Below are 10759 nucleotides of genomic sequence, written 5' to 3'. Positions count from 1 at the left end.
TCCACATCAGTCCTTGGATGCCCCTTCCACCTTCCACAACTGAAGCATTAGAATATTTCAGATTGGAAGGGACCTGTAACGACCATCAAGTCCAGCTTCACCCACAAGTGCCTCTCTATTTACAAATAATAAATCTAGCAGGGCACTTTTTCTAGTCAACTCCCTTAGTACCTGCACCAAGAAGTTATCTTCATCAGGCATGTACAGGGAACACAACAGCTTGTTAGGGCTCTGTGCTGTAGATTGTGCCAGCACTGAAGCTGCCCCAGCAACCAAGTGCCAAGCAGGGGTGGGACAGCTTCCCTGTGCAGCCAGCCCTGTGCACAGTCCAGGGCAGCTGCCCCAGGAAGGGCTGTGGGCTGCCTGTGAATGTGCATTCCAAGGCAGGCAGAACACCAACCAGAAATATCAGAGGATCAGGAACAGGCCAGCCTTACCAGCCCAACCTCAGGGCACTGCCAGCACCAGACAGCAGGACTCTCCAGCGCCTCATCCAGACACAAGGCAGAACAACAAGACGACTGCATCAACCAAACACAGAGAGAAGGCAGCAAAGCAGGTCTCCCAGTGCCAGCATGCAGGAACAGGGAGGGATAATAAAACATTAATAGCCAAAGGCTGCAGAAGCCCAGTGTGCCATCAGCCAGCATTGGCTTTTCCCACATCCAATGTGAAGGTGGTCTAAGGAAGAAACCTGCCCATATAGCTGCCCACAACCACCACACCCAATCATCCCACCTGGGAGCATCAGTTTTGTCCAGAAATGCTCCCCCAGAGCTATACTGTACCTCCATCCGCCAGCACCTAGCTCCTCCTTGTAACAGACCTCAAATCTCTGGCTGGGCAAAACCAGCTGTAGCCAAACACCGACATGCCCTGCTCGCCCAGTACTTTGGGGATCAGTGGGCAGCACTGGGCACTGCCTCTATCCAAGCAGACAGCAATCACTACTGCAAAAGACATCTTTATTTTACATATAAGGAGTTAGGAAATTAATTCATTCAACAGCTCCACATATATCACTGGCCCAGAGGCTCACACAGCTGTTGTCTGTCCCCATGTCCCAGCTGTCAGTCTCTCCCCAGGTCACCTCTGTCAAACACTGCTGCATCTTTTACACAGATTCCTGGGAAGCAACAGCAACATCAAAGCAGTAACACTTTTGGCACTCAGCTCCTGACCCCTGGGAAAGGCCATGAGCTGTACCCCTCCCACCTTGCAGCCCTCAGTTACACCAGCAAGGGATCACTGGAGCATCCCTGCAGCCTGCACAGAAGTGAGGGCTCACCACAGTAAAGGCACACACCTGCTGCTCTGAGCTGAGCCTGCAAGGAGAAGATTGTCTGCTGATAGGCTTCACACTGGGCAGTCTTGTCAGCTACAGAGAGGAAGCAAGAAGGTGTGTGTTCAGCCCATCCTAATTACCTCATGCCCAGACTTTCTAGGGCAGCAGCTGAGATCCTGCTCTACCCCCTAAACATGAAGCCAGCCCCACTCCCATGAAGCTGCAGGCTCTGGGCTCTAGGTACAAGCACAGGGGATGTCACCTGGACTGCAGGTGTCCTGCAGTCCTCAGAATAGCCAGCTCCACATACCAAGTTCACCCCTCACTCGCTCCAGCTCTTTCTTCACATGCTCCAGTTCCTGGGACAGCTGATCACCTGCAGACTGGCAAGAGAAAGGTGCAAGTGTGATGCAGGGAATTGTCACCCCCATTACAACACTGCCACAGCACAGCCCACCTCCTGGAGGAGCATTGCAGCCCATCCAACACTCCTAACCCAGCACTCTGGGGACCACTGCCAGGGCACATCCATCACAGGAGTGGTGCCTGGAGAAGAATCCGCTGTATCGAGCATCTGCCAGCACCCATGAGAAACAAGAATGCCTTTGGCTAGCTGCAGCCACAGAGTGAAGAGCTCTAAATATGCTGGAAAATGCACAAACTTATTTTGCAGGTAGGAGATTTCCTAACTTGGAGATTCATCTTGCAGGCTATGCACACCCCATCCTAGGGCCATGTCCTACATGTCAGGACATATAAAAGTGACAACACAAGCTACAGGAAGTTTGCATGTTTCAGAAGACCCTTAGAAAATCTAACTGGACAGAAGCCTGCAGTCCCCTGAGCACGGAGAGGTGGTAAAGCCATGCAAAAAATGCCCATGGTCTTGTGCAAACCCCAGAGAAAGGCTGAAACAGCTCAAGTGCCAGTCAGAAATTGGCAGGTCCAGGTCTCATCATCTCCCACCTCTGGCATAGCTGGCCCAAGCCAGAGACTGAACAGTGCTCCATGGTGACAGGATACAGCTGGCTCTTACCCGCTCAGCAGGGCCTGCATCTTCACGCCATGAAGTCAGGCCAGGGGCCAACTCTCTGGACAAAGAGGACTCCACGCACAACCATGTCTGGTTAGGTTTACCTGTGAAGAGAGGTGTCAGCACTAGAAACCTGCCATCCTTGGCCCCTCTTCACCTTGCCACAGGGCTGCTCCAGATCAGGGAAGGACAGAACCTGTCCAAGAGAGTCAGAAGTTTCCCAGCACTTCCAGCCCAACAGCTGCTGCTGGCTTGGCCTGTATGGGTGCTGCTGGGAGAAAGTGCCCCTGCGTGGCCTTGCTCCCAGCAGCTCTGGGCTCCTGCTAGGAATCTCCTCTCCGAGTGAGGGCAGGCAGCTGCCCGGGCCGGGTGGGACCAGGCTGTCCCAGTAGAGTGAGGAGAGCCTCTTCACTTCCCCTCCCTCTGTGCAGGGCTCAGGACTGCAGGCTGCCCAGCTGCAGTTCCTGTGAAGGCAGCACCCCCTGCCTGCAGCACAGGATGGAGCATCCTCAGCACACCTGGTCAGCCAGAGCCCATCAGGGGAGCAGCGTTTCCCAACAAGCAGCATCCCACGTTTCCCAACACAAGGCAAGAATCTACAACTCCATATCACTCACCTGCACCCAAGACAATCCTTGCTGCAACCTGATTTTCTTTGCTCTCACCATTTTCCTTCAGCTCTTGGGTCCTATTGCACACCAGCTCCTGTGTAGTTGATCCTGAAGTGAGACCCAGGAAAGGAAAATGAAGAGCATCTCAACCCTTGCTAGGAGAGTGCCCTGACCTGACCATGGCGACTTCCTCTTCTATATATGAGCCTCAAGCACCAGATTTATTCAGGCTCTTTGCTGGATGCCTCTCCAGCAAAAGAGGGAAAGGACTTCACCTAGCCTTGCTTGCTCTGCACTTCACCTCCCCTCCTCAGAGCCCAAGCACATGCAGTCCCCTTCAGTCCTTTCCCCAGGATCAGCTTTGACCCTGCAGCCAAGACCTGAATGTTCTTCCCATGGCAGCAGCACTCCTCTCCCATGACTGCATCCTCTGAGGCTTCTGGCAAGACTCACCTTTATTAAGGCAAAAATGCTTGGACGAAACCACTTTTCCCGGAAGCCGTAGTGAGGAGCGGGAAGCCACAGGAATTGCTGTAGACAGCCTTGAGGAGGGCTGTTTACGACTCCCAACCTTGACAGCAGCTGTAGTGGACAGTAAGCAGAGAGGCCGCCATTCCCAAGCAGCTCCATCTTCAGGCAGCCCGGGGCTCAGCCAGGGTGCCTGACCTAGGTGCACAGGCACCACTACCCCATGACCCCACAACACCACGGGATAAAGGCTCCAAAGCCAACAGGCTGCCATTCCACACTGGCGGAAGCCAGACAGTGTTTTAACACATCCCTCGGGGTATGAGAATATTTCCTAGGCTTCTACCTGTGCCACTCCCATAGACTCCCCGCTCCCTGTCCTCAGCCAGGCTGCAGCCCAAGCCCTTCCCCTTCTCCCTTCTAGATGCAGCACCCTAACTCACGCGCTTCCGTGCTTCGCGTGAGGCAACTGGCAGGTGCGGAATTACTTTTCATCGCTCTGTCCCGGGGGGCAGGTTTGGGAAGGCTGGAAGGCTGTGCCTGCTGCGAAGCCCCGCTGGCATACTGAAGCCTGGACCTGGCAGGCGACGTCAGCTTCGGCCTGGTCGCTGGGGGAGAGAGAGGGACCTGCAGCGCCGGGCGGGCGGTGGCCGTGCCGGGGCTCCCCGCCGTGGCCCCGCTTACCTGGGGGCCGGAGGAGCCGCGTTTCCCAGGCACCGCGCCCTGTGCCGGCCGCGGGGAGCTGCAGCCCCAGCGAGGCCCGTGTGCGGGGGAGAGGGAGCCTGGTGCGGCCTCGGCCCAGGGAGCGGGCAGGGGTGCCGGGGCCGCCGCCGGAGGGCTGTTCGGGACCGCGCCGCGCCCGCCGGGACTGGGGGGGCGGGCGAGGTGAACGGGCGCCGAGGCCACCGCCAGCCGCGGGCTGCGGGAGGCACCCGGGCTTCCTTGGGGCCGGGGCAGCAGCGGCCTCGCAATCATCTTCGCTCAAGGCCCGGCTCCGCTCGTGGCTCGGGACGGGCAGCGGCGTGGAAGTAGCGGGTCCGGCGGGCTCGGGCTGCAGCAGGCTGAGCTCCCCCAGGCCCAGCGAAGACTCCGCGGCCGCCCCGAGGCGCAGGCTGGCGGCGATGGCGCGACACTCCTCCTCGAAGAAGCTGAGGTAAAGCGGGGTGGCCGGCGAGCACTGCGCCTGGACGTGCTGCAGCAGGTCAGGAGGGTCCGGTGAACCGGAGCCAGCCCGTGGCTCCGGCGGCCACATCGCACCTCGTCAGAGAGCCCAGCCCGCCTCCTCTGCGCCCGCTCTGTTCCGGCCGTGTCTCGCCCCACCCGTGTCCGTCCTCGCCCCGCGGTTCCCCCGCCCCGCCCCGCCAGTACCCGCTCCGTCCCGGCAGCTCTCCCCCCCTTCGCCGCTGCCCGCTCTCTCCCGGCTGTTCCCCCGTGCCGGTAGCCCCCAGGACCAGGCAGACAATTGGCTTCACAGTGGTTTAATGCGAACGGCACCGGGACGTTACACTGGACAGGGTGCAGACAGCTGGATGGATGGCAGCCCCGCGCAGGGCAGGGGAAGGAGCCGTCCCGAGCGTGACCGGCGGCAGCAGGAGGCGGGGACCGAGCCCCTCCGAGGCCACGGCCGCCTCCACCGGCACCAGGCTCCACGCTGCCCCACGGCCCTTTCCGGGCCGAGCCAGCCCCCGGAGCAGCTCCCTCGCGCTTTCAGCGACTTCTCCCCAAGAGCCACCTCTCGCCCAGCAGTGCCAGTTCCTCACCAGAAAACAGAGGAGACGTTGGGAAGACCTCGGGGAACGTGCCTAGCAGGAACAGGAGGGCATCCACTGTAGGCCTGTGCTCCAAGAAAGGCTCAACTGTGCCACAATAAAGTGATCAAGCGCTTATAAACCAGCCAGCCTTGACCTGAGGAGCCCCTGAACTGAGGCCCAACCTCACTAATCACAGCTGTGGCAGCTGGGGGAGCCTCCAAAAGACACTTCTGCTACAGCAAGTCACAGCCTCATTGCCCCCTCAAGCTGTGAACACTTCTCTGACCAGTCATATGTTCCCACTTCCACATAAGTGACTGCCTAGCTCACCGCAGAACAGGGGAGAACACACAAAGAGCCACTGCTACTTCCCCTGCTTTGTAAGCAAATGTCTAATCTAGGACTATTTTCTGCTGTCCTTTTCTGGAGAGGTGGCCTCACTCTGGGCCCCACTGCTGGGCTCCTCCTGCAGCAGCCATCATGGATACATCTTACAGCTGTTCCCACCAGCTTTCTCTTGCTCCTCCTTAGCCAGACCCTCTGCTCCTCCCAGCAGCTGGGGCCCAAGATAAGGTCACTAGGCTCAGCTGAGCAAGGTGCTGCAGGCAACACCAGCCCAGCAGCCCATAGTATGACAGGCTGTTAAACTCTGGGCCAATGCATCACAGAACACGTGGCTACAGCCCAGACTGTCCCATCTTCCACGTGCCAAATGGCCCACAGAGCATCATGAGAGCACACAAGATGGAAACAGTTCGAGCTGCCAGCAGCACCTTAGAAAGGAGGGGCCACAAATACACCAAACAGGTCTGTAATGCAGGAGGCTGATAGCGGGGTTTGAGTAGGTGTTGGGTCTCAGCACTTCCAGACAGTGAAGAATGGGGGTTTCATGCAGGGTGAATGGGGTGGATGACAGACTGACATACCCGGGCACCTACTCACTGGTTTGGATAAACCTTACTAAAACTCTAATACCTGATATAATCACTGACCAACATGACAACTGCTATTCTTCAAAGTCTCCTGCAGATGTGCTTGGGGCTGCACAGACAAGGGAGTGAAGGTCATCTCATACCTTCCTGTACAGGGAGAGAGGCAGCTCCTACACCGTAATGCCATTAGCAATTTCCTGCTCCACACCTATCCACATCTGCCCCTAGATGTGGGACAACGCGCTCACTTGCATCAATCTTCACATCTTTAGACCACAACCACAGCCCAGTAGAACAAACTGCTGCCAGTTACAAAAGAGGAAAATACTGAACAAACTGGGAGGTTCAAGAGAGGAAAAGCTGGTTCAGAGAAGACAGATTTAGTGTAAAAATAAATGTCATTTTTGCAGGAGGGAGGGTGGAATGGAGGAAGACAGTGCCAGGTGCTCCTACTGGCGCACTTTCCCTGGGACGTAATTCCTATCAATAGTCTCCTCTTGCAGGAACATATGTAAGCAGCGCTCATTCTGTGCCAGTGGGTGTCCAGCAATTCTGGAAGAAAATCAGATGTGGAGGTTAGCACAGCTGCCTCCAAGACCCCCACGCCTCTGATGTCTGAGGAGGGAGTCAGGCAGCCAGCTCAGCACACCTGCACCGCACTCAACCCAAGGTCACGCGTCGCTCTGCAACAGGACCAGTAAGAGGTACTTGAGCACAGGCTGTTCCCTTCCACGCCGTGCCCTGAGCCATGTTGGTGGGTCCCTGTAGCACAGCTGTTCTGCTAATACTCACTATGCTCTCAGGAGAGAGCACAAAGCACAGCCCCCCCTCAGGGCAGGACTTGCTCCAGTTCCAGTTTCATTACATGGCTGTAGGCACCACCCTCCAACACCGGCACCTGCCAGTAGCAGGTCAAGTCTCTCTCACAGTCAACCCACAGCCCAGCAACAGCTAAAGAGGCAGCACACAGCAAAGCCAGGACACTGAGCTTACTTGTTAATAAACTGTTCTAGGCCCTGTCTCCGCTCCTCGATGAAAGACTCCTCAAAGATGCCTTCATCTCCTCGGAAGGGAAGCTGTCGTTTCAAAGCTTTTCCAGGCAGCGGTGGCACTACAATCTGAAAGCACACAATCACCCCATGAGCAGAACAGCCACTTGCAAGTAGATATCCTTTGCTGTTGGATGCCCATCTCCATGTGCCATCACATGGACAGAACACAGAAAGTGCTCACTGTCAGAGACTGCTTAAGTTTCATGTCTCAAAACACTTTGGGATGCTTGGCAAATGCCCGTGTGTTTGGTGGGAGGGGCAGATCAGGTCTTGTGAAGGTGAGACAGTGAAACACTCTAACCCCCCTGCCCAGAGCCAGCATCCCAGCCCCTGAGTGGCCGAGTGACCAGAAGCTCCACCCTGGGAGGGGGCCATGAAAGCCCTGGGGTTTAAAAGCTCCCATGAGGGACCTACTTGTCTGGGCCCTATCTTCTCCTGGAGTTTCCATCTCACCCACGCTGGAACCCGAGGGGTTGGTAGCTATGTGTGTTTTTCTGTACCTTTTCTGTCTTTTTCTTCTCCTTCTAATCCTTTTTTCATGGAACATTTTGGGTAACATAGCAACTTAAGGTTTTAAAGGTTTCTAAATGGGATAAGTTTATGCTAAGTTAATAGTAAATTAATTCTCAGTTATGTTATAATAAATGCTTTATAAGTGTATTTACTCCTTTGCCAAAATTCATTAATTTTCTGTATTTTTGCCAGTAAACTTTTGTGAATTTGTGACCTCTTGAGAATACCTGGTTGGGATTTCTCCTTGCACCGAACTAGAATAAAGGAACCTCAGTTTAACACCTAGATTTAAGTGTCTGGGGTGCAACATCCACCACCATAGCTTCACTTTTGGGAATCTCAAGATTACTGCTGAACTGTTCCCACATCCTGGCTTAAGGAATAGGGAGGTCTGACCCAGGCCTCACCTTACTGTCTCGCTCCAGCTCATTCTTCAGCCACTCAAAGTCACTGTATCGTCTCCTCACACATGACTCCTTCAATTTGAAGATGGGGAGGTTTGTCTGTAATGAAGCAAAGCAGTTAATTTGCACGTTGCTTTGGAAGCCATACAGTATTTCAACATGTAACTGAAACCTGAAGGTGCAATGAGAAAATCAAACCTCCTGAGAAGGACGCATGATGGGAACACTCAAATTCCATATTCAGAACAGCACAAACACCAAAATCCTTCAGATCCAAGCAAGCCACTCTACTCAGTGCCAGCCATTCCCTCTCCCTTGAGTGACTATTTCTGGAACACGTCCCGTTCCCAGGGACACACACTGGAACCTGTGCTGACAATGTGATTGTCAGGAGAATGGCTTTTTTCCCCTCAAGTTTACTCCATTTTGATCTACAAGAGAGCTTTGCAGCAGCCTGCAGAGTAAAAGAACATCTGACCTGACTGGCATCTTCATGGAAGAACTAATCGAGACAATCTTGCCCCAGCAACTGTTCAAGGCCAGACCTCATCTACAGTCTTCTTCCAAAACAGAGCACCTACCCTTACAGGCTTTTCATGCCCATCTTGTGACACTGGAGAAATGCGCAGCAATTCCTCATCTTTCTCCTCTGACACTGGAGTACAGCAAATGACAGCTGCATTAACTTTACCCCATGAATCATTCCAGGAACTTAGGTAGGAAAACCGTCTGATGGGCAACACTCAGATATTACTACAGCACAATTAACTGTGTTCTTATGAGGTCTGTGAAATAAACCCAGTTGCTTTCAGAGCATCTCCGCTGGTTTCAGTGGGACTAAGAGGTTCCCATTGCCACCTGCAGGCTGATGGGAGCCAAGCACCGGAACAGCAAAAAGCAAACACCAATTCTTCTGAAAGATAGTGCAGACTGAGCAGTTAAATTAGGCTATAAGCAAAAGTCAAACCAGCACCACAACACATGCTAAAGGGTGCTTGTTTTAGGGGAAACTCAGTTTTACTTTCCCAATCTATCAGACGCAGAGCTGTGAAGGAGTCCCAGTTCAGCTCGTTTAAAGGCCAATTACGAGAACCCTGCTCAGCCTCTTATGCACACTCCTGGGTCATGGGCTCTTGCCCACAAAGCAGCCAGCCTGCAGTGTGAGCAGGTCGCAAGATAGTGCCGCCCAACTCTTCTCCCTCACTTGAGATAAGCAGCTACGTGCAGCCATGCCCTGCTCAGCAACCACCCAGCGGTGTTCTACAGAGGGGACGGGCGCAGGAGCCTGCTGAGGCAGCACCTCCCTGTCCCTGCGCGCACCGGCCCCCGCTGGATGCTGAGCAGCCCCGGCGAACTCATCAGCTCTGACCTTGAGCCCCGCAGGCGCGCTGCTCGCCCCAGCCCGGCGCTGCCCGGGGCTTCGCCTCCTCCGCCCCCCACTCCTCAACAGCAGCACCACCCCGGCCCTACCCGGCCGCCGTCCCTCGGCCACCGCATCCCGAGCGCTGCCGCCCCTCCCCGGGCCGCACACCCGCACACTGGGCAGCCCAGCCCCGCAGGCCCGATGAGGGCCGCACCCGCATGCGGAGCTCGTAGCTGGTGTATCTAGCGCGGCCCATGCCCACGGTCTGTGGGTTGAAGATGTCGATCTCGAGGAAGTTGCTGGGGGGCCCGTACGCGTCCGTGAGGTCCTGCGGCTTCGCGTTGAGGCGCCGGGTGTCCGCCACCGCCGCCTCCGACATGGTGGTGGTGCCGCCGCCGCCCCGCCCGGCCCGGCCCACCCTTCCCGCTACCGCAGCCTTCCCCGCCCGCGCATAACTGCACAGGGCCCGCCCGCCGCCTACATAAATCGACAGCTATCCAGGGCTCGGGGCCCCTCAGCCGCCACCCCACCCGCGCATCGCAGCACGGCGCCCGCATAGTGCCTGCATAAAGCGGTAGTTATCCAGGGTTCGGGGCCGCTCAGCCACGGCCCGCACAGCGCCGCCGCGCGGTCGCCCCCTGCATAAGCGCAGCGGGTATTCAGCACACGGGGCTCGTTCGGCCCACCCCGGAATCTGCATGGCAGGTTTGCTGCCAGCGTTGCTCTGCGTCGCCTGAGCTGTCCCGGCCGGGCCCCTGCGAGACAGGGCAGAGCCCGAAGCTGAGGCGGCTGCGCTGGGCTCCCAGCAGGAAAGCGGAGCGCGGGGCCAAAACTCGTACATAGGGATTGCATCATACAGCGTCTGGGGCCTAGCCAGCCCCGGGCGCTGTACAGCGCAGGGACAGCGAGGCCCCGGAACATGGTTGCCGCGGCTCTGACGGGCAGATCGGGACGCAGACCCATCACGCCTTACGCCAGGGCGTGTCCCGGAAATAGGCTCCCATCCGTGACGGGATGGCGGAGGGAGCGGCGCTCCCGCCCCGACCCGGAGTGCTGCGGCACGGTCTGAGGTGGACGAAGGAGCTGCGACAGCCTCGGGGCTGCCACCACTACGCCGCCATCACCGTTCTACCGTCGAGGGGAGACTAGAGCCACCGTGGGCCTGGCGGGTTATGTAAGCCCAGCCGCCGCTGTGCCCACTGGGAGATGTAGTCACATCAACGCACCGCCTGCCACGCTCACCCGTCGGGGGGAACACCCCGCCTTCCGCCGCAGGGGACGCTGGGTACTGTAGTCCACCTGCTGTGACGGGCTGCCCGCTAGCGCCCCGGTGGAACTACCGCTCCC

General features: G+C 56.8%; 2 protein-coding genes across 2 annotated transcripts; both read right to left on the bottom strand.

Annotated features, from left to right (window-relative positions):
* Nucleotides 1-618: 618 nt before the first annotated feature.
* Nucleotides 619-4743, bottom strand: LOC131583721 (serine/arginine repetitive matrix protein 1-like). The gene is made up of 7 exons (XM_058848131.1): nucleotides 4082-4743; nucleotides 3841-4005; nucleotides 3383-3511; nucleotides 2936-3037; nucleotides 2322-2422; nucleotides 1596-1668; nucleotides 619-1378 (listed from the first exon to the last, which is right to left on the bottom strand). The coding sequence occupies exons 1-7, from the start codon at nucleotides 4647-4649 to the stop codon at nucleotides 1230-1232; spliced, it is 1287 nt and encodes a 428-aa protein (XP_058704114.1). The 5' UTR covers nucleotides 4650-4743; the 3' UTR covers nucleotides 619-1229.
* Nucleotides 4744-4859: 116 nt separating this feature from the next.
* On the bottom strand, nucleotides 4860-9859 carry SNX12 (sorting nexin 12). The gene is made up of 4 exons (XM_058848142.1): nucleotides 9627-9859; nucleotides 8053-8148; nucleotides 7074-7198; nucleotides 4860-6632 (listed from the first exon to the last, which is right to left on the bottom strand). The coding sequence occupies exons 1-4, from the start codon at nucleotides 9789-9791 to the stop codon at nucleotides 6530-6532; spliced, it is 489 nt and encodes a 162-aa protein (XP_058704125.1). The 5' UTR covers nucleotides 9792-9859; the 3' UTR covers nucleotides 4860-6529.
* Nucleotides 9860-10759: the final 900 nt, after the last annotated feature.

The sequence above is a fragment of the Poecile atricapillus genome, chromosome 12 (assembly GCF_030490865.1).
Source record: "Poecile atricapillus isolate bPoeAtr1 chromosome 12, bPoeAtr1.hap1, whole genome shotgun sequence".
Taxonomy (NCBI): Eukaryota; Metazoa; Chordata; class Aves; order Passeriformes; family Paridae; genus Poecile; species Poecile atricapillus.
The sequence above is the reverse complement of the archived record's forward strand: the minus strand, read 5'-3'. Positions and strand labels throughout refer to the sequence as shown.

Excerpts from the sequence above, each read along its gene's own strand:
- LOC131583721 (XM_058848131.1), bottom strand. The coding sequence starts at position 4,649 with ATGTGGCCGCCGGAGCCACGGGCTGGCTCCGGTTCACCGGACCCTCCT. Across the intron at positions 4,006-4,081 it reads GCGGCTCCTCCGGCCCCCAG|CGACCAGGCCGAAGCTGACG; the intron begins GTAAGCGGGGCC and ends TCTCTCCCCCAG. Across the intron at positions 1,669-2,321 it reads ATGCAGGCCCTGCTGAGCGG|TCTGCAGGTGATCAGCTGTC; the intron begins GTAAGAGCCAGC and ends TTCTCTTGCCAG.
- SNX12 (XM_058848142.1), bottom strand. The coding sequence starts at position 9,791 with ATGTCGGAGGCGGCGGTGGCGGACACCCGGCGCCTCAACGCGAAGCCG. Across the intron at positions 8,149-9,626 it reads GCTACGAGCTCCGCATGCGG|ACAAACCTCCCCATCTTCAA; the intron begins GTGCGGCCCTCA and ends GCTTCATTACAG. Across the intron at positions 7,199-8,052 it reads AGCTGGAGCGAGACAGTAAG|ATTGTAGTGCCACCGCTGCC; the intron begins GTGAGGCCTGGG and ends GTGTGCTTTCAG.